Here is a 23,553-nt window from a genome sequence, read left to right on the forward strand (position 1 = left end):
TTGTTACTCAGTCCAGAGACTCAGCTACTACTGGTACTTGTAGTAGCTACTACTACTGCTTACAAATAGTTGTGGAGTACTGCTTCATCATCAACTTCATGTCCCCCATAGTTGCATTTCCAAGTGCCTGCTTATTATCTAACTTTTCTTTGTCAAAACTAGGCTGATTATGTCCTCACTTCCCTGCAACCCCCTTTTTCTAATTCTCTGGCTGGCGTTAGCATCCATTCAGCCACCCGAGCTAGAAACCTTGAGTTATCTTGAATTGCTTCTCCTTCACCACCCAGACCCCAAGTAATCACCGAGTCTATTTGGTGAAACTTCTTAAATGTCTCTCTCTGTCTTCCATCCCTCAAATCCTGGTTCGGACTGTCATGGTCATTCATGTAGCCATTAGCAGTAACGTTCTAACTGGTTTTCTCTCCCCACATTTTCACCATCGTTTTGCCAGAATTGTTTCTCTAAAGGATGGATCGGATTATTTACTATCCTTATATTAAAAGAGAAAATGAATTTAAAATTACCCAGAGTAATGACCCAGTATCTCCAGTGTAAAATTATTCTTCCTTAACCTGGCAGGTAAGGCCCTTAATGGGATGACCTCACTATACGTTTCGACTTCATCACCTGACGCTTCGCCTTAGGAATCTTAAATTCCTGGCAGACAGATCTGCTATTCAGGAGGAAGAGTGGAAGGTGGTACAGCTCTGTGGCATCAACTCAAACAACAGTGAGCTTCTTCCTGGGGCTGGAAGAGTGATGTTTTGGGGAGCCATCCTCCCCAGCCCCAGGGGAATGGGAGGTGAATAACTTCTATGCAGGGGGCTGCAGAGAAGCAGGATCCTCAGAGAAGAGCCGACTTTTAGTTCTAGCAAGGAAGTTGAGTTGTCTACAAATAGTAGGGCTATCTGCCAGTGGAGTTCTGGGGCACACAGATAAGAGAGGCGTAGGGGATCAAGAGGCTGCGAAAAATCAGGACCACTTTTCAGAGCAACCAACCAGTATAAAGGGATTCGAGTAAAAGATGTTGAGAGGTTTGGGGGGGTGCCCTCAATTTGTACCAGATGATTTGTATCTCTGGGGTCTAGGAGATGCTTGATAAATGTTTGTGAAATCATTTATTTCTGCTACTTTTTCACTCCATCCTATTAATAAATGGTTGTTTATAACCTTAGTATCACATTTAATTCTACCGGACTTCCTTCTGGTTTTGATGAGCCATTTCTTTCATTTACTTAAGAAAGGTTTGTGGCATGTTCCTGTACGTCAACACTAGTTCATTTTTAGGGCAAAGATTTGGTGACTATTCGTGAGCCTTTGTAAAAAGAAGGCATATATAGGTGGACATACGATGTTGGCGTATATCATCTTGCCATGTGGTTGGGCATAACCATCTTTTCTTCTGTTATTACTCCAGACCGTGAGTAATCGTGTTCTGTGTAGTATATCCTTCTCTCCTGCCCAAGTTAAGGGAGATCCTGTGTGATGACTTCTGTGTTGCCAGACTCTGTATATATTATATAAATTCTTTATGTAAGGGAAAGTGATCTGGCAGAGTCTTGAAATTTAGTGAAGAGTAGAATTCAGCCTGCAATCTTTTTTAGACCTTGTCCAAGGAGTATAGTTATTAAATGCTCAAAAGGATTCCAGTTAGGTTGTTGTACCTGTAAGGTAGCCACATTGCATGGATCCCTGTTAGTAAGATTTCTTTTTTGTTTCTTTTTTCTAAAAAGATCCAGCCTCTTGGAGTTGAGTGTAAGTAAAGACATAGATAGTTTTGGAAAGAAATCAGGAAAGTGCGCAGGTTTCCCCAGAATCATGCTTCTTTATTGCCCGTTGCTCCTGGGAGCTTCCTTTTCCTGGCATTTATACGTGGAGAAGACATTGACTAATTAGAACTGGAAAGAAGAATGGAGGTCAACCCACGCTTCAAATCTCATCTCTTACGTACTTCCCACCATTTGTTTTTTAATCAAAGAGCTTAGGCTCCACTGCGACAGACAGAAGCAGCCCACTTTTTCTGAGAAGGACACGTATGACTTTCAGAGGCAGGAGGTACTCTCTTAACATCTTGGTAACTGGAAGACCTGCATTCCTCCCAGTCTGCTTCTGTGGACCCCTGGGGTGGAGCACAGTCTAGTTCAGACTCCATTTTACGATTCTGGAAGCTGAGGTCTGAGAATAGCAGGTGACTTGTCTCATATCGAGTAGCAAGTTCGTACAGTTAAGAGGCGAGCCCAGGTCTCGGGAGCGCCAGCCCAGGCCTGTCCACTGAGCCTCCCCAGCGTCTGCCGCCTGAGCTGCTGCTGGCTCGCCCTCCTTGCCTGCACTCAGCACCCACTCCCTCTCCATTTGTGTGGGTTGACTCCGCTTTTTCTGTCATCCCTCCTTTCAGTCTTCAGGTCTGCTCTCCGGCCCTCTGCTCCATCTGTCCCGCACATACCAGGAAACGCACCCCCTCTCTGCCAGAGCCCATCATGACCTGCATGTAGAATCAGGCTCAGGGCCATCCCCCATTTTCACGGCTGCTCCCAACGTCTTTGGCTGAAGGAAGGACAGTCAGTTCCCCCAGAGACCGTTCGAACACGTCCATTGTCCTCTAGGGACGCCCATCGGCCTCCCCTGCGAAGCTTCTCCCATCTCGCTTCTCTGACCTTTCGCACAGTCGCTCAGCTTTCCTCTCCTCAACTGCTCCAGTTATGGCCGTTTCCTCTTCTCTGTCCTTTAAAACGTCTTCGCAGTCAGGTCAGCTGTGAGGTCTCTTCTGAGTGAAGCAGTCAGATGTGCTGTGGCCTCTGCTGTCCTCCTTCAGAGCCCCCGTTTCTGCCTCCTTGGGACCCCAGGTCCTGTTTTGTTGTCGTTGTGTGTTTGTTTTTTGTTTTGACTTTGGAAGAACTATTTCCAAACATCGTAGGGGCAGCCCACAACCAGAACCTCCCTTTATGCTTTTACCTTCTTTCCTCGACTTGGGGTTCTCATCCCCCCACATGAAAATAAAAAGTAAGCTCAACTCAAGTTGTAGTTTCAGTTTGTAATTTTCAGAGGTATAAGTTGTAGGACTCTGAAACTAAGGTCCATGACAAAGCAGACTTGCTCTTAGAAAGTTCCAGAATACTTGTGACTTTTTGTTTCCCCTAAAGACAGCACTTTATCATAGAATTCTATCTCCAGTGCAGAGGTGGAACCTTTGAAAAGCAAGTCTCCCTTCTGCTCTGATGTGTCAGGGTTCATGTGAGACGTAAGCTGGCACCGACTCGGGAACCCAGCAGGGTGCCTGCCTCTGCCTGGCCTGGCTGCTGCAGCTCTTGCCAGGGAGCCGCGAGGGAGGGTAGTGGCAGCCACCAGCCAGTGCCAGCTAAGATCAGTGTGCTGCAGCCTTTCATGCATGTGCGGCTTCCCTGATCTAGAAGGTCAAGGATAAAGAAAAACCCCACAGGAAGGAAGCTGCTTCTTACCCAAACTGTGCTGTTAACTAGCCAGCAAAGTGTATGTTTGGATGCTGAAACTAACACCCCTTCTGCCTTAGATTCATCTTTCAGAATTCCTCTGGGACCTCTTCCAGACACACCCTGTTCCATAGACATCTTGAGAAAGTTGTACATTTTGCTGGCTCTGCATTATTTAAATCGTGCTTGGTCATTCATTCTCGTAAAATCTGGAAGCTGATTTATTGTTTTTATATTGTAATTTTCACAGGTGTTAGAAGTAAAAAGAGTTTATTACAAATTAAAATATTTCTCCTCTTAAGCATATGCCAACACTTAGCAGTATTGTAAATTTGTAAGTCTGTGTTATTTCTGTGTTCACTTGTGTTAGATATTAAAGACAGAATTAATATTTCTATTATCATTTTAAAAACTGAAGATAGGGGGCCGGCCCGGTGGCGCAGCGGTTAAGTGTGCACGTTCTGCTTCGGCGGCCTGGGGTTCACAGGTTCGGATCCCTGGTGCAGACATGGCAATGTTTGGCATGCCATGCTGTGGTAGGCGTCTCACATAGAAAGTAGAGGAAGATGGGCAACGCATGTTAGCTCAGGGCCAGTCTTCCTCAGCAAAAAGAGGAGGATTGGCTGCAGATGTTAGCTCAGGGCTATCTTCCTCAAAAAATAAAAATAATAAAATAAAATAAAAACTTAAAAAAAATTGAAGATAGTTATTTCAAAGCAGTGTATAAAAGTTCCCTTATTTTCAGTAATGTATTCGTATATTAATTGAGTAAATATCTAACTAGACAGTACAAAATATCTAGATTCATTGTACCGTTACCAGTGCTGCAGAGAAAACTGTCTGATACGATGCTAAGTGCATTAAAACATCATTATATTAAATGTGCTATATTTATTTGCAAGGCCTATTCTTTTCCTAAGACATACTTTCTGTGGGCCTTTTCTTTTTCCTTGTAGTTCAAATTTCAAGCATTTAGTAGAGTGACTGTATGAGTGTGTATCCATATCCTGGCATAAGACTTTTATTTTTAATACCCAGGTTAAAAAAAAAATCCACTTCTCTTAGTCTTTGTGAAGATACTCGCTGGTGCACAATTTAAGAAATAGAATGTTTGAAAGAGCTCCTAATGGATATCGGCATCCTCTAATGTTATTATTTATAGAAAATATTTTACATCTGTGTAATTTTAGAGTCGTCTTTAAGGAGTATTTATTAAGTACCTCCAGGGCAGTACAGAGATACCTTAGGTCAAAAAAAAGAAAAAATCTCCTGAGGGAAAAAGAATCTTAAAAAAGAAGTCAGTTGAAAAGTTCTAGAGGTCTGTAGCACAACAATGTGAATGTCCTTCACTGATGCTTACAATTGATTAAGATGGTAAATTTTACCTTATGTGTTTTTTACCACAATTAAAAAATAAGAACTGAGTTTAGGTGACGTAGGGTTTGAAGTAACCTGTTCTGTTTTGCACTTGGCTACAAAGTGGAGATGATGGTGATTTGGTCCAGGCAGGTCCGGGGTTGGGGTGGTCAGGATGAGGAAGGGGGCTGAGGGCAAGGGGGGTGCCGCACTTCCCCCTTCTGGTATCGTGCAGCCAGTACCTGGAGTGGGCAGGGACCCCTCAGCGTCACTGGGCTAAGGCAGTTCCAGAGGCGTCTACCTGTGATTTGGGGACCGAGAAAAACAGAGCCCTCCTCCCTTGCCCTAAGTGTCTCTCTGCCCCTTCACTGTCATCTCTGAAGGTGCTATCTCTACCAATAGCGTCGTTCGTACTGGAGTGCGTCTTCTGCTAATGGTGCTGCTGCTGTGCCAACAGCCTGTCATCAAAAAGCTCTCCATCCCAGTGAATGCCACACATTCTTCCTGGTACCTGCCCCTGACTGCCGAGGGGTCGGAGAGCTGCCCCACTGGCCTCCGTGTCCAGCACACTTGAGTGGCTATGGCAGATCCACGCAGAGGATGTTGGTTTTGTGGTCTCGTCCTTGGTCTTCCACCTCAGCCTGTTCCCTCACTGAGAAGACACTTCCAGAGAGGGAATTTAGAGTTCCAGATGAAACCCACTCAGGAAACCTTTCATATCATAAGAGAATTTGGCCAGAGTTTAAAATGAGATGTACCAGGAAGATGGTCAGTTTCTTCAGACCATACCCAGTTTTCTTGCCTTTAATTTTTATGGATTACTTAAATTTCTAGAAGCCTGCTTCTGGAATCAGTAATCTTTCCCATTTCCGAACAAGGGGTGGGTTTTTTTTTGGTGGTGGATTATTTTTTCTTTTGCTAATTTGCGTGATATCTTCCACCCTGTTTCCATTAGGAGATGAAAGCATGGAAATTAAAAAGCAAATTACAGGAATGAGAAGATTACTGAATGACAGCACTGGAAGGATTTATCAGCGTGTGGGCAAGGAAGGAGAAAAGTTAAAAGAAGAACCCCAGGATTTGGATTCCATCTGGCCTCAGCGTTTGAACTCCTCTGCTGAGGCCCCCCAGAACCTCAACCCTTGTTCACGTGGTGCATGGAACGAGTTATCACCCCAAAGCGGGCAGTTCTCAGGGCAGTATGGCACCCGTTCCAGAACCTTCCAGAGTCAGCCCCACACTGCTGGGAGCTCCAACGGTATGGTCATTGTCAGACATTCAGAATCCTTTCAAGGGGGTTGTCCGAATGTGTTTCATTTCTAAATATTCATTATGTTCTTTGAGTTCAATATATTAAACCCTTCCTTAATCACCTGCCTTAGCTGAGTTATTTTAAAAAGGAAGTTGAAGAGTATAAAAAGCCAGAGCTGAGAATCAGGAAAGACTGGGGGTTCTGTATTGGAAGTGATGATTTCTTTGCAGAGATTTTAGCCCTTTAAGAAGTTAAAGCTATCACTGGGAAATTATTGTCACAAAAGACTGAACATTAGGGAAGAAAGAGCTCCCCTTTGTCATTAAAGGAGGCTTCCTGGTCATGTGGTGTGTTATTAGTGCATCCTCTTGCTTACTTCTTGGCTTTTCTTCGTTATCGGAAGTCCTAGTTAAGGGGAAGACTGATGACCCCGCCTCCCGAGTGGCCCCTGCCCTTGGACCTCACATTCAAGCTGCTGAACCAAATGATCCGTATTTTATAACTTGCTTCATTAGGGTTGAAAATTATTCCTTTAAAGTAAAATTTCCTTAATTTGAATTCCTAATTGTTAAGAAAAAAATCGAATGGCAAATTTTTTTTCAAAGCGTAAGGAAAAAATTGGTGACTTTTCCAATCATGTAAATTCTCCATCCAGTGACATTGCATGTTACTTGTTCTATAAATTATGGATAGATGTGCAGATCTGTAGTTTTCACGAAAGAGAGCAAGAGAAAACTAAGAATGCATTTTCAGTTTCCTTGAGAAGTTAACGATTTTGTTTCCTGTTCATCAATCTTCAGGAAAAAGAGAACTGTTTTGGTTTTCTTTTTAAACCACAATTTGCAGTAACCAGTTCATAGGCGTGAAAAGGCATCCTGAGCCACTGCAGATGAGACAGCGAGGGACCCCGAGAGATGGACGGGTGTCTTCTCTGTCTCTCAATATTACATAAGCCAGGATCAGATTCTCATGCTGGCGTGCTGCCAGGTTAGAGGGAGATGGCTCTTTAAAGACTCCTCCATAAAAATAAAAAGTCAGTTCTCTTTAAAATTAGAAAATGATTTATAACAAGCTGAAAAGGGTTGGTTTTGTCCTCTAAAAATGATAAAGACAGACTTAGGATAGTGACTAGGAATATTCTGTAAGGCCCTCCTAATTCTACTGCCATGGAAGAAGTGACAAAGAGAAATAAAATGCCCTTAGGTTTGTCTGAAGTTAGTAACCCCACATCAATAAGTTTTGGGTACACCGTGTTCCATTTTCCAGTATACAACAAGAATGGGAGATTTAGTTTGGAAAATATTATCAATGTTATTAGTGTTATAAGTTATAAACATAAATTCCTCCCTATTTCTTTAAAAATAGATCTTTTTATGTTTATGGTTTGCATATTTTCAGTAGAAATGCATTCTGTATAACCGTGACTACTTTGGTATTTCATTGGAATTATTTGCAGTTTTAAAGTTGTGACATCTCGGTTTTGTTACAACTTTGAATGGAAATAATTGTGTTACTCCAAACATTAAGTTATCTTTAAGTCTTTCATGGCTTTACTGTGGTCAGTTTTTCTATGGTATCCCCAAGTGATGCACATTGTAGGATTTAAATTATATTTAATGTATAATAAAAGATGTAATTGGACTAAAACTTACCTTTTCCACCTCTGAAAAAACATAAGTGGTAGCAGTCTCTTAGACTGGTCCTCTTTATAGTGGTCAGTTGGATACTGATGTTAGCAGGAACTCCAGTGAAAGAATGATTTTCCAAATGTTCTATTTTATTCCAAGGACAATAAGGAGATACTTCTTTACATATAAGAAAAACAGAATGAGATTGTTTTATTAAGGAAAAAATACATTAAATTTAAACAGTAAAAAAGAGACTAAAATGAAATGTGAGAAATGGGAATGGAAAAAAGATGGAGGAAGATCTTAAGTTGGAGAAAAGCCAGCATGCCAGCACCACCCTCTGACCCATCCAGTTCAGATATATACTTCCATCCCTGCTCCCCCTACTTTTCCCACCCCAAGGCACCGCACCCCGAGAGCGTTCTAAACGTTTAATGTGTTGGCAGTTTTTAATTTTTGAAATAACATGCTTACTACTAGAACTGTTTTTTAGTAGTTAGACACATTTAATTCTTAATATGAATTCATAACACACACGGCTACCAGTTTCTTTGTAAGGCTGTTCTCAGAGCTAGTTTTTCTGTGCAAAATAGCATGTGTGTGTTTCTAGTGAATTTTTATAGTGTTGTTATCTGAGATGACCTGGTGTGACAGTAGGGAGGCCTGCTGTGACCCTGCATTGTGTGCGTGCGTTCAGGCAGGCTCCACCACCCTGTGAAGCAGCGCACGCCTTACGGTATAGAAGCCTGGATAATTAGATAAAGTCAGACCCCCAAATTTAGGTTGTGAAAATTATAGGTACGTTTTCCATAGGCATGGTTTCATAGTGATTGCACGTGCTTCAAAATACCGTCAAGATCGCTTCTTTTTTCCCCTCTTTCTGATTTTGTTGTTGCGCGGAGTCTGTCATGCTTTTCTTTCGTGCTCAGGAGAACTTCCCGTGGTGACTGCGTCAGCTGGCTCCACCTGCTGCACTTGTAACTGCCAGTCCACGTTGCAGGCCATTCTCCAAGAACTCAAGACCATGCGGAAATTAATGCAAATTCAAGCAGGTACAAAGATGAGGCCTTGCCTCGAGTCCTCTGATTCTGAATGCCATCTGACGCCTTCAGTTTATCGTGCTTGTGTTGTTTAGTTCCTCCCACCGTGCTGCCTTGCTGTGCTTTTGCAAGTATCCATCTTCTCAGCTTTTTCTCCAACCCATTTTTCCTTCAGCAAATCTAACAAATTTTTTATTGCTAATGATACTACTCATATACTTATGTACCTGGGCTCCATATGCTTCACCCTCTGACGTCCTAGGACCTCACAAATGTCAGTTACTTAAATTTTGAAACAATTATACCTGAAGGTGGGCAGAGTTCTTCAGCTCATTCTCCTAAAGTGAATCAACAAAGAGGTTCATGTCAGGAAAGAAAATGAGGATGACTCATCTTGCCTCCTGAGGTGCTCAGTTTGGGGGCTGCTTGTGTCTCAACAACCCCCACTCCTGCACAAGTCCCTGTGGGGGGCGGTGTGACAGTAGGGCAGCCACGCGTTATTTTTTGCGTGGAGGAGCCATTCAGGAGGTAGGGGCTCCGCTGGTGAAGATATTCAAGAGCCTAAGAGGACAAGAAGTGGTGGACCTCAGGCTCTGCTTGTGGCTTTTCTCCCTCACATTCAGGGCACAGAAGCTCAAAGACACCTCACGTTTTGTCTTCTTTATCTACGTGACACCTTTTTTGTTCTCACTCCTGTTAGACAATTGGAGAACAGAAGAGCAGTGCATTTGCAGTTTGGGGTCAGAGTCCCAGTTCCTCCTCCTACAGCCGTATGACTTCTCTCAGCCTCAGATTTCTCATCTGTAACTGGAGTCTTAATATCTAACTCTTAGGGTTGAGATAGTAAATGTAAATGAGCTCCGTAAAGCATGATACGAAAATAAGCTATTTCCCTAGTGTTATAAAGACCAAGAGAGTTTCATGGAAGTCTGAAGTCTAGGTCTTCATTATAGTGGCTGTGTTTTCTAATCTCTACAATTAGGGAAAAAAACCCAGAACTTCTTTTGTCACAGGCACAGAAAATAATAAATCATTTTATTAAGCGTCTCTTGTCAGGCAAAACTGCCGCTTGAGCAGGAAAATAGCACAGTCGTGGATGAGCAGCATTCCCACCCTTCATCGCAAAGGTACTCAGGAAGGTCATCATTCAGAAGTTGTCCTTGGCGCCATTTCGTGAATTCTAGTAAAATTGTAGTATTCGGTGATGTGGTTTTGATATAAAAAGCTTAATACTTAGACGTATCAGTCACCCACAATCATATGAAAGTAAGGTGAGCCAGACTTTCTGAAAAGCAACATCTAATTTTTTTGGTCCTGAATTTGGTTTTATCCCAAGGAAAAAAAATAAACGTTTTGGTCAGGCCAGTAAGCATTTAACTTACCTTGAAAATCTGTGTTCTTATTAACCTAGCAGAGATTAAAGTCTCCTAAATCAGGAGCTCAGAGAGAAAGGTTACTTCATTACGTACGGATTCTTTTCTCGGAGGAAGAATTTGTTAGCACTTAGGAAAATATGCATATGAAATTGTAATGATTTATTTTGTTACTTAAGCTCCTTACTATCGAAATGGCAAACTACAAATCGCAGCCACTTAAATCCTTGACTGCAGCCTTTTTTAGAATCTATTAAGTAAATACCACTTTGTGACCATGTTTTCTTTTCCGAACCTTTGCAGATTCGGGTGGTGAATGATTCCAAAGCTATAGGAGAGCAGAAAGGATAAACTGAATGAATTACTCTTCTTTAATTTTCTTAAACTTAAGAATTTGCATTGTGTGGGTAGATTTACTGAAGGTTTATTGCCTATAAAACTTAGATTTAACCTATATTTAGAAAGTTTCACCTTTGCTTTAGGGAGAAGACAAAGAATAAGATCAAGCAGTAAGATCTGGGTGCCGGAGACTATGGCTGTGTCCAGACTTGCAAAAAGAGAGGAAAATCAGATAGTCCCTGTGTTCTTTAAACCAAAAACATTTCCACCTTTAATTTAGAATAATGAGGTGTGGAGAGGCTTGGGTTCTAGATTATCTTGATAATTGTTTCCGTTGTCCATTAGGCTTTGGGGCTGGAGACCTAGCCTTGGGTGCAAATTCGGATAGAACAGAGCAGAGTTCTCCACTCCGGCTGGCGCGTTGCAATCACTTGAGGAGCTTTAACAAAATCCCCATGCCCGGGGTCCACCCCTGGAACTTCCGATTTCAGTCAGTCTGGGGTGAGGCGGAGCCAGTGACATGCAGCCAAGATCGAGACCCAGTGAGCTAGACTAATGACTGCACAGGTGCTTACAGACTTCTCAGGATCACATGCAGTGTATGGAGTTTGTTTCTAATGTTTCTTATTTATAAGTTTCTTTTCCTTCTGGAGATGCAAATATCAAGTTCAAAGTATAAATATTCTTTATTTGCAAACTGACTGGAAATGGTCCATATTTACGTGCATTTAAAGCTCTTTAGTTTTCATTTGGCTTATATTTATAGGTGTCTTTCTGTAAAAAAAGGAGGCATATGCTATGGTCGTATTTAGTGAGCCATATGAACACGTGAAGATGTAAATAATAGTCCAGTATTTTCCAATGAAACTTCATTAGAGTGTTTTTGATTGGTTGACAAGCATGACTTCCCAAAGAGCACCTGTGAAAACTATAATTGCCATCCTTGGTTTCCTTAAGTACAAAGTCAGTTTAAGTCTTTAGTCCTTGTTCAGTGCTTCCATCTTTGGAAGTTAAACTGTTTCTGGCTTTTACTAATTTTCTTGACTTGTGCAGAGCTCTGTTATTCCTATTTTTCAGCTCCGTAGAACTGAGATGTGGAGAAGCAGCCTGGTCTGAACCAGTTCTGTAGGGCCCTGGAGATGGCTGATGTGTGTACAGTATTGGTTTGTGAGGAAGGAGTTACTGGACTGATAAGTGACTGGCAGACTTTGCCCACATGCTTGCTGGTACATGCTTACTAGTCATTCCAGACTGATTCTTTTGATCAGTCTTGCCCAGATCGTCCTTGCCCAATCTTTGTCACTCTTGGCACCTTTGGAGTGCTAGCAACTGATCAGTTTAGCCCCAAATGACAGTTGTAATATTCCTGAGATTGGCTTACCAGAAAGCCTGGACATCTGCACCTCCATTTAAATTCTAGAGTTCTCATTTATATAAAAATGTCATATGATTTGTAAGATCATGTTCAAACGCTTTCTCATAGCTCATAATCCTTTTCTTCCACTGAACCCAGCAGTAGCAGCAGTGTCATGATTCACCAGCATCTGGAGCGGGGCTTTCTCTTGGGTATTCTTCTACCTGTAGGACTTTGAAGTGCTCCAGAGCCTGCGTTTGGTAACCTTCAAGTCCAGTGTGAGATTGATTTTGGTGTGCTTCATCCTTGAGTGAGCCCCACCTCAGTCTCAGTTTGTGGGGCACATAGATAGACGGGGGATAAGTTTCCTGAGTTAGACACAAGTGCCTGTACCATATTTTTGTTTATTGTTCACAGTTGGAACCCAAAACAGACAACAGCCCCCAATTTCCCTTATATGCTCCCAGCGAACTGCTGTCTCACGCAAGAGAAATAAAAAGAAAAAAGTGCCCCCAAAGACTGTTGAACCTCTTACTGTGAAACAGAAGCCCACTGTGTTAGAAACTGAGAAGAAGACAGCAGTGGCCTCTGAGCAGTCTGGTCTCCAGGCGGCCAAGCACACCTCCACTGGGGAGAACCACGTCCTAGGATTTGGCATTGTCCTCGAATCGCCTTCCTCAGATGTAAGTTGATGTTTTCTGGCTGCTGACGCTAATATGATGTAACTTTCAGGAATTTTATAGCGTTAATACGCTTTTCCCTTAACTAGTTCTGCCCAAGAAAACCAGAGAAACTTGCAAAGCACATGTGGGAAAGAGGAAAGGAAGACTATTAATAATTTTCGTTGCCTAGAATTTTCTCTCCTGAAATTCTTATGCCTTATTTATTTAAACCTGTTTCCATTCCTTATCTCTGAAAGAAGGGTGATGATGTAAATAATCTGCTCACTAATTTCTTTAACGTTTTTAATTTTGAAGTGGCCGTTTTCAATTTCCTCAGTGTTGAGAGCTAAAAGAACATAATTAAATCCTTTGTAGATAGATGGACATAAATGAAAAGAACCTTACAGATAAGGTCACACCTTTCCAGAAACACAAACTAATAATAAAAAAGAAGCAGTCATGCTAATTCTATTTTATAGATGCAAGCTACACTGCTAATTAGGTTGCAGTGCCATGCCATTTACTCCGAGTAATGATAGGTTAACGCTCCGCAAAGGTTTTTCTATTTTAATATTGTAGCGAGAATGTCGTTGCAGTCCAAGATGTTGGATGACATCTAAGATATCCATCTGACTTGCCGTTTTATATTCCTATGACCACAAACTAATTTCTGTAATAATGTGCTATATTTGCAACTGCGTACTCTGTTTACAATATCTTTATCAAAGGACACGGATGCTGTGAGCTCCAACTTGTTGGGAGAGTTCCTAAAATACACAAGAGTGAGTGATCTGTTATTATCCGATTGCATACGATGAGAATCCTGCTGCGAACTCCTACAGGCCTATATGGGATGGGAGTTTGGCCCTACCCTTTAAACTTTAAATAAGAAATAAATTGCTATTTTAAGAAAGCATTCCCTTTTAAATTGCAGAAAGACAGTTTGCTAGCGTGGGTCCACATTGGCTCTCTTATAAAGGGAGGTGACAAAAATAATCATCTTGTGACTTTTTTAGACTGGAAAATTCTTTGAACTTTTATCCAGTCCTCAGTGTTGAAGGGTTTTGTTGGTTTTTTTTTTTTCATCTATGAACACATGCTACAATTGTTGAGAAGTTCTTCTAAACTAAAAAAGTTTTTTTCAAATTTTTTTTTATTGAGGTTGTGATAGTTTACAACCTTGTGAAATTTCGCTTGTACATTATTATTGGTCAGTCATATTGTAGGTGCACCTCTTCACCCTTTGTGCCCACCCCCACGCCCCTTTCTGCTGGTGACCATTAATGTGTTCTCTTTGTCCGTGTGTCTTAAAAACTTGATTTTCAAAAAATCATTAGTGATGATAAAATTCTGCCCTGGACCAGTCAGCTGATTTGATGATATCATATTGTTACTGCAACTAAGGCCCAGGTTTCAAAACCCATGTAGGTCTCATATTTGGAAACAGAGGTAAATTATTCCACAGCGCAAAGTACGTGCAATCTGAAGCAGTTTTCTTAATACTTGTATATTTTTCTTGAATTTTCTAAGCACTCTTTTGTAATAGGCATTGGTGTATCAGGAGCAGTCGTTTGAGCTATATAAATCATCTCCTAAATGAGTTGCTCTAATGCTAATAACTGACCTTTCTCCTTTTTTAATTTTTAAGCTGCAAATGTACTTCAGAGATAAACTGAGGAAGGTCTGATAAAGACCAATATCAGTATTATAATTTATATACCAAGTAAAAAGAATTTTCTTTTTGTTCCTAATTATTTTTGCTAACAAGAGCTATTAAATTTAATAAAGCGCATTCAGAATGGTCCATGGAAACTCAGGTGCTGATTATCTTTGAAGAATAATGTGCTTCTAAAGAAAAGCAAAAGATGTATGTGGATATTATCTTTACATCTTCCAGCTGATATGCCATTTGATTGATCTACTCAAAAAAACTGTTAACTGCACTTGGGGCCGGCCCCATGGCCGAGGGGTCAGAGTTCTGTGCACTCCACTTCAGCGGCTCAGGTTTGTGGGTTCGGATCCTGGTGGGTATTGACCTACTCCACTCATCAGCCATGCAGTGGAGGCATCCCACATGCAAAGTAGAGGAAGACTGGCACAGATGTTAGCTCAGGGCTGATCTTCCTCAAACGAAAAAAGAGGAGGATTGGTAACAGATGTTAGCTCAGGGCAAATCTTCCTCACAAAAAAAAGAAAAAAAAAATTAAAAAAGGAAACTGTAGCTGCACCTAGAGGACCATGCAGTGAGCCCCATCCTTAGACATTTTGCCCACAGATAGTGCTCACTGGCATTAAAGAGGCTGGCCTGTGCACTCCTGGGGTTGGGGGGATCAACTCCCTTAGGTGATGGGACCATCAGTGCTAAGGCCTCCAACTTTAGGTGCCCTTCTAGTCTTTTATTATTTCTTAGCCATGAGCCTTTTAAAATTTGGTGGAAATCCAGAGGAGAAAACAGAAAATATATAATAATCTTGTAGGAATTATTCTGTAAAACCAATTAGAGAAAATATAATATAATTGTGTGTGTGTGTGTGTATATATATATATATAATATATGTGGATGGGAATTGTGTATTTGAAGATGGACACTGAAAAGTATCCAGAATTGGGAAGATTAGGTCTGAATTACAGGATTGGGCAAGTGGTCAGTGCAGTGTTCCTAGAACAGCTGTATGGCCGGGATTGGTAGCAGATGATGCTACAGAAGTAGGATGGAGCTGGATCATGAAAGCCCTAATATGTCATGCTAAGGCACTTGGACTTCATCTTGTGGGTGCTAGGGAGCCATTGCAAGTTTCAAGAAGAGGGATAATCATAGCTGTGTTTTAGAATGGAAACTGGAACAGCGTTGTGATGATGGGTGGAGAGAAGATACTAGAGACAAAGAAACTAGGAGGAAGATAATTAGTCAGCCAGGCAAGAGATTGGCAGAGTCTGTACATGAGCAGTGAGGCTGAAGAGAAGGAGAAATGAGAGACATTTAGGAGGCACCCACAGAGAAGACTTGGTGCTCAGTAGAAAGTAACCTCCAGATTTCTATCTTGGAAAACTAAGGTTGCTTACGAGGTGGAACTGACTTCTTTAACTGACACAGGGAAAGGCAGAGCAGAAGGAGGGCTTCTTGATGGAAGTACAAGTAAGTTTAGTATCTTCAAAGGGTTCATTAGACATTTGGAGCAAGGAGAAAAATTAGAGCCAGAAGCAATGAAAAAAGGATATGTAAAATCCATGCTTCATTGCTTTTTTAAATGTGAAAAAATTGCTGTAAATTAAAAAAAATTCACAATGTATTGTTATGTTTTTTACACTGTGACTTTTAGAGTCACCCAGATACAGATTTGTATGTCTGTGCAGGAGCTCAGACAGAAGGCCCGTGTGGGGCTGCAGATCTTTGCAGGGGGACTGCCCGTCTCCTGACTGGTAACACTTATCCTGCTCAAATGTGGAAAACAGTGAGCTCTGATCAAAAAACTGCAGAGTCAACACTTCAGGGTGTTGTAAAGACTAAATGACTCGGAGTATGTGGGGAAATCCACTGCAGTGCCTGGCACATGAAAGGTACTCAATAAATATTCTTTAGTCTGCAAATGACAACATGTCTGCATTTGCATTAAGCGCAATATACAAAATAAACTTCTGAAACTTTGGGTCTAGGACTTGTCCTTCATTAGAACTCTCTCCTCAGTTTAACTCCCATTTTCTTGTTCTTTCCTTGTTACTCCTCTGTGCACCACCCCCCCAAACCCCCCAGGGTGCCAGTATCATTTCAACAATTCCCTCCTTCCACCCCAGCTTCCCAAGGGCAGGGACTGTATGATGATAATGATATTTGGTGCTATCCTTTGCAAATAATTTATTGCACTTCATCCTCACTCTTTGAGGTGTTATTATTATCCTCATTTTATAGATGACGAAACCATGGCACAGAGAGCCTAAGTAGCCTGCTCAAGTGGCGCTGGTTCTCGGAGCCACGTCTTCGTGTGCCCTGTCCACTGAGTGAAAGACTCGGGCACCTATCCTAGCACGGTTCTTGTACACAACCAACGCTCAGTGACTGTCCATGAGATGATTGTTACACAGCGGAGAACTGAAAGGTTAGACGATGGCTCTGTCTTCTGTTTACTTGGATATTTTAGGGGAGAACTTCATGGTTAAGTGTGCAGCCTCTGAGGTCAGGCTGCCTGGGCTGGAAGCTCAGCTATGTGACCCCGAGCACCCACACCTACCCTCACCTCCCTCAGTCTTCTCTCCATAAAATGGGGATAATAACAGTGCTGACCTCAGAGTTGGCCCACTGGAAGAGTTAAATGAAGGAATCTGTGTAAAGCACTTAGAATAGCTGGTACGTTTTAAGCACTCAATAAAGATTGGTTCTTTTTTAAGCCTTAGTAGTCCTAGCTAAGTACCTTTATGGGGATAAATATAGATATTTGTTAAGTAAACTTCTGTGTAGTATAAATGAACAAATACACATGAAGAAATAGTGTTTTTAAAAGAAAGTGGCCAGAAATGTTTCTCTCTTGGGGCAGGATTATTTGACCCATTTTAAATTAGCACATTAAATAAAATGGAAACCTAAATTACACAGAAGCAAAAGCAGAAGCTCAAAACCACGTTTCAGATTTAAATACAATATTTAATTCTTTCTTGATGGCTTCACAACCCAGTACGCTGCAGCTGTGAAATGTTTATAGTTACTGGTTTTTTCCTGTTGCATATACTGATTTGTGTTTTTCAGGGCGGACATACATGGCTTAGGTTTGTTTCGTTGGCTTCTTGTTTGGCTTGTTTTTTGGCTTTAGTGAAGCAGTAAGATCAGTTTTTAAAAATATTTTTAAATGTTTTAGAAAAACATAGAAAACGCTTTTATGTTTGTTGTAGTTACTATGAATATTTTCAGTAATCCTAGATTACGCAAAAGTTATTAGAAGATAAATCTATGGACATCCACCAATTTAAGATAATTTTGTTAATGTTTATTTCATGTCATTCTTTAAATAAATAATTGAAAATGCATTGGTGCTTTTAACATAAATAGCTTCTGAATTCAGAATCTGTTTTCTTAACTTCTTCTTAGCCCAATAAATAAAGTAATCCACTAGGTAATCCACTAGTAAAGCAGATCAGTCAAGCAGGCAGTATTTTAATTTATTCACTGACACGTTGAAATTGAGGCAGTGTATGCTAGAGAGCGTAAGTTCTGGTGCAGACAGCCCGGGTTCAAATCTGCTTCATCACTTATCAGCTGGATTCTTAAACAAGTTACCTAATTTCTCTAAGCCTAAATTTTTGTATCCACAAATTGGGGATGATGATAGTAGCTGCTTCACAGGATGAGAATTAAATTTGAAAACGCATGTAATGTGTGTGGATATAGTAAGTAGCAAATAAATGTTAATTATAGCACCATTTTCCAGAGCATACTGAAATGAATGAAATAGTCCTTGCCCTTCAAGGAGCATATGAGGAAAACACAATCAGTAGTTACAGTGTAACAGGCTGTAAGCTCCAGCATAGGCAGAGCAGCATGGGAACCTGGAAGAGGGGGTCAAGGACAGCCTCTCAGAGGTGGACATCTTCTTGGAGGAGCAGTTTCAGTGGAGTTATGATGGAAGAAGCTAGATTGCAGTGGTTAAAACCTTATGTATTAAACATTTTGGCTCAAATATCTTTAGCATAAATCAAGCTGTAGTCCTCCGAGTCATTAATTTACCACCTGAGAAAAGAAAAAGCTAAAACCTTCTCTAAAAGACTTGGGAATGTCTCATTATGCAAGTGCATGAAGGAATTTTCAAGGAGCCAAATTGTATCATCTTTTCTAACAGTAAATTCTTGGTTCTACCAAAATTTTGTCAAATAAAAAAGTCTATAAAGGATTGGTTCTTTACTGACTTCTTGTAATTTTTATCCTATTTGACATGAAATATATGCTAGTATATAGATTACGCATACTTTTTGATAGAACTTTGGCCTGAGCATTTTTTGCTTAGTACGGAGCACCCATCTTACGATACGAGTCTTGATGTGGTGCATCCAACCTGGAGCCTCTGCCCCATCCGACACTATGATTCTTAGCTCTGCCACATCCCCAGCTCACACTCGTTTTGAGCTGGTAACCGCTGTGCTTGCTGGACCAACTAGAGCAGGCCTGCCTTTCAATCTAATGGGTTCTTGTGGCCACCCGGCTCGTTGGCCATGATCTTGGCATAGCACTTAATAAATGGGAATGGTAGTACTTGCTCACAGACCTGAGTCCTAGGGAACAACTTCAGTTTTTCTCACACAGAAGCCGATCACATTTGTGATCAAAGTAAAATCAATTATGAGGGGGGTCTTGTGTTTTTCAAAATTTCTTTTCATAAACTAAAGCTCCTTTTCCTAGAAATGCATCTAATATACTGCTAAATAAATACTAAATGAGAATAAAGGATCATTGTATGTGATAGTGTTATGAACAGAAAGACTGAATTCACAGCCTTTAAACATTCTTATAAATTCTGTTCTATGTTTTCAGTCCAAAATCAGTTAGTCATATTCAACAGAATCCTACCTTTTCATCTGTAATTTTCTTGCGGGTTTCAGCCTTGAGCTAGTCTCAAACTTGACTAGCTAGCAAGTTAATTATACAAACTATTGTGTATAATTTATTAATTTGCAATTGAAGATCTGGGGCCAATACCTAATATGAATATTCATGCCCTTCTTTTTACGCTTTTAACCGACAACCACATGTAGCTTTTTACATGGCTGACTGTAATTTGGTATTGATAAAACCTTCTATAAAATAGCCCATATCAGAAATGTTCCCTCTGTGATTAATTTGTATAATCTCCTTAAAATTGTTTACATGTTTTTCTTTAGATTCTACAGGGGCATCACATGATATGCTCACAGGGACTTCGGGGGAAATCTTTTAATTTACCTGGGTTTGGGATCCCCCAGCCAAAGAAGATCTTGATCCCAACTGCTTGTAAGCAAAGGGAGACCAAACTGAAAATCAAAGAGAAAGAGGAGAGTCATTGTCCATGGGCCTGGGTCCAGGAACATTTTCGGGAGTCCTCATGACTGTATGCAGTTTGTGCCTCCAGAACTTCTTCAGTGTAAGATGTGATGCCACTGGATAAGGAAAATTTAACATTGGATACTTTATTCTGCTAAGTGGCTGAGGTACTGGAAATAGGCAAGACATACATGAAAATCCAAATTTATAGTGGGAATTCAGACTCTTAACTCTTAAAATAATGACTGTAAGTCTTATTAATTCTGCCCCTTACTTTGGATGTCATCATATAAAGATCATATTACTTCAGTAATCAGTAGACTCTGTAAATGAGCATGCTAGCTATCTGTCCTTGCGTGAGCATCCAATAGTGATTCTGTCAAAGGAAGTCTAGTTTTTAAAATGGTATTCCTTTGTAATAGTGGTGGTTTCCAGCATAGCCATCATTAGTAAGCAGAGAGGTCTCATTTAAACTAGAGACAGTGAACAAAAAAGAGGAGATTCAAGGATACAATGAAGGAAGCGTTTTCACCCGTATTTAATATATGTGCAAAGTTGTGGATCATGACCTGGTTGTAATCCACTGTGATTATATTTACAAAATGGAGGAAATAAGAAGGGCCCCTAGTGACAATTCGAGATTAGTTAACCTGTTATCTTTTCTCTATGTCTCAGAAAGTCAAGCTACTCACTTCTTTTAGGGAATTGGTTTCTTGCTCTGTGGCACCTGGAGAGCCTTGGCGCACATTCACTGCCAGCTAAGAGCTCTGCCTAAGAGAAGGAACGTGAAGAGCAGGAGGAGTGCAGACAGTCACCTGTGCTCTTGCTCCTGCTGCTGGCTGCTGGCTCAACTAGTAAAACTGACTCCTTTGTAGGGGCTTATAACTGGGCGAGTTCACGTTCCTTGACTTGGAAAGAACCCTTCAAAATAACAATCTTTGTCTGGCAGTAGACTGTGGAACAGGAGGCACTGACGGTTTCTGCAATGGGGTAGCGTCTCAGAAATCACCATACTATTATGATCCCATAGGAGTTTCTTGGCTTCACAGAAACCTCCAGATACTTAGTTTTAGGAGTTGCAGCAGATGCCAGAAACAGTGACTGCATCCCTCTCTCCTAAATCCTGCCTCCCAGACCCTGATAAAATGCAGTCCTGTCCCCTCCTGAACGCCTTCACCCCTCACCAGCCAAATGCTGCCTAATGCCCTGCACGTCTCGTAGCCTTTGTCACTTTCTACTTTGTACCAGAGAGATTTATGTACATGTCTCATCTGGCGAGCCCGACTGTATACTCCTTACGGATAGGGGATGCTCAGTAAGTACTGATTAATTCATTCGGGTCCAGTTCTCTTGGTGGTCTGCTCTTTGAGTGCATGTGGGCACTGTTAGAAGATGGAGATCGGAACCACACATGGAAGGCTTGCAGACCCACTCCTTTATGCAGGGTGAAAAGAGCTCCAAGTCAATGCTAGGCGTTTTGAATGAATTCTGACCTAAAGTTGTATTTATTCTGACAAATCTCTGTTGGGCACTAACTGGGTGTTGGACATACTGAATACGAGAGAGCACATTCTGATGAGAAACAAACTCTTAACTAAATAAACGCAGTATGAAAAGTTCCAGAAACATAGTTCTTAGAAAATACTATGAGCATGTGAAGAGATGGGCAGCTAGTTCTGCCCGGTGGCTACTTCAGATGAGTGTTTCTCACATCAGGGCCCAGGTCCTGCAAGATGCGGCCAAGGGGAAATTCTGGGAGTCTTGGAGGTCAGGTGGCTGAGTTTTAAGCACCTGTTTGATGGTATCAGAATCCAACAGAGATATATGAATACCTTGGTATCTTTCTCTTTCCTCGCTTGCAAATTTAAGAGCTTCTGTACCACCCTCCACCCTCAAATAGCTGTGAGTAGCTGTTTCTATAAAGTGGACTGGGATTCTTTTTTTTAATGGCTTTCAAATGATATCAGGGCACTTAGCAAAAATCCGTGATCAGTTCATTTAGAATAAAAGGTCTAAATGCAGCCATAGAATGTGCAAAATAGAATTCTGGTGATGAATAAAACTTCATCTTAGATTATGATGGTAAAATTCTCTCAAGCCTAATAATTCTACATTGACTCATTCAACAAATATGCACTGAGTGCCTGGTGTGTGCCAGCTTCTGTTCTAGGAGTTGGGGGTACAGCCCCTAGCTCCCATCAGCCTTCTCTGCAGGCCTTTACCAGCAGCAAGATGCAAACGTCAGGAAACTATCTGACAGCACTTTGTTTTTTCTTCTTTTGTTTTGGTTGGCCTTGAGCTAACATCTGTTGCCAGTCTTCCTTTTTTTTTTCTTCTCCCCAAAGCCCCCCAGTGCATAATTGTATATTCTAGTTGTAGGTCCTTCTAGTTGTGCTATGTGGGTTGCCGCCTCAGTGTGGCTTGATGAGCAGTGCTAGGTCCGTGCCCAGGATCTGAACCAGCAAAACCCTGGGCCTCAGAAGTGGAGCACGTGAACTTAACCACTCGGCCATGGGGCCGGCCCCTGACAGCACTGTTTTTCTGGTGATATTTACCGAGCCTTCAGAGACCAGAAGTTGAATGGCAAAGTGAAGCAGAGAAATAAGATGACTTTCTGGACAAGCCAGTCGAAAATTCCTTTTGGGAGGGGCAGGGCCCCAACGCCTCCCCACATCATCTGAGTAATTTAAGCCCTTCTCTGAGCCCTCTTTACTCTGACCATAGTGTGCTAGGCATTTTGAGAAGCCACAGGACAAACAAAACAATAACTCCTTTTCTCCAAGAGGAAAACTAATTCTGAATCATCACATTTCTAATATGATTTAGAAAATCTAAAGGAACACCAGGTTTGCAAAGTGATAAATATGATATGTAAGAATAAGCTTTTATCCTGCATCTTACTTAAGCGAGGTTTTCTTCCACCTCTTTTGCTAATGAAAGTTGACTAATTGCATTTCTTCATATTAAAGTTGTTAAAATGACCGTACACTAATCAGCAGTAAACAACTTAATAGTTTAGATTATGACTAATGAACTTATCTATTCAAGAAGAATTTATTGAGTGCCTACTATGTGCCAGGCCCTAGAGCTACAAAGTCTGAGTTCCACGCATCAAGAAGTGTCACAATCTAATAAATAATTATAATACAGTATAATAAACACAGTCATATACGTGTGTCAAATCAATAGCAGTGACACAGGGCACACAGCCTCCTCCTTGGGAAGAAAGGACCTAGGAAAGGCTTTGAAAAGGAAATGATGTGAGCTGGGTTGAAAGATGAGAAGGCAAGATATAAACATCCATGGCGTGCTGATAGAGAAGGTATTATTCATGTTTGAGCCTATGTGTAGAGTCTAAGTTGAAAGGCACCTTCTAGGTCTTCTGATCCAGTATCCCAGGCAGGAAATCGCTGGCAGGGAAGCAGTGTGACCAGTGCATTGGTTTTCCAAAGATGCTCTGGGATAGAGCTTTAGATTTTCCTCCCAAAAGGAGAGGTCAGGGGTCGATTTAAACTGCCTGGGACACCTGCTCATCCTTTTTATTTATTATATATATTAGTTGACATATGTTTTCATTGGAGAAAAATAAATCCAGTTCCACAACTAAAAACTACTGGCCTAGTACAAAGAGTATGGGGCCTGTGGGGTAGCCCCAAATTGGTGTCCTTCCACAAATGAAATTAAAGCATTTAATGTAGGAGAGAGTGACCTGTAAACTGTAGTGCGCTGAGTACATTTAAATTGTTTTTGCAAGTCATTTTTGTTATCTCTTTGGGCCTGAGTTCCTTCATATAAAAAATGAAGGTGTTTCACCCAGAAGCCTCAAGTCCGGTGTAGCTCTAGAGTTGTCTAATTGTGTGATTATCCAGCTTTCTCTCGACTGTTTCTAAGAACAAGAATACTTTTTCAGGATACTCCTTTCTGTTGCTTTTAACAAGACTTAATGCTGGAATCAGAACGTCTTGTTCTGTGAATTATAACTAGTAACTGGTTTTGTAAATTGCAAATACTGGCACACAAAGCCAGGAATGTAGTTTGCAGGATATGGACATTGCAATAGCTAGTGATGTTTTTTGGTTGCACATATGCCCAAAGTCAAATGC

At 41.2% G+C, this 23,553-nt stretch overlaps 1 protein-coding gene across 8 annotated transcripts in view; it reads left to right on the forward strand.

Moving 5' to 3' along the window:
• The window catches only part of BEND7 (BEN domain containing 7), a 79,976-nt gene that overhangs the window by 20,289 nt on the left and 36,134 nt on the right, over window positions 1–23,553 (forward strand). For all 8 annotated transcript variants that reach the window (XM_070601159.1, XM_070601161.1, XM_070601162.1 and 5 more), the window contains 3 exons: window positions 5,758–6,060; window positions 8,612–8,734; window positions 12,206–12,471. In XM_070601159.1, the coding sequence (XP_070457260.1) occupies window positions 5,758–6,060; window positions 8,612–8,734; window positions 12,206–12,471 (692 nt within the window). The remainder of the gene's footprint in view (window positions 1–5,757; window positions 6,061–8,611; window positions 8,735–12,205; window positions 12,472–23,553) is intronic.

Source organism: Equus przewalskii, chromosome 30, assembly GCF_037783145.1.
Source record: "Equus przewalskii isolate Varuska chromosome 30, EquPr2, whole genome shotgun sequence".
Taxonomy (NCBI): Eukaryota; Metazoa; Chordata; class Mammalia; order Perissodactyla; family Equidae; genus Equus; species Equus przewalskii.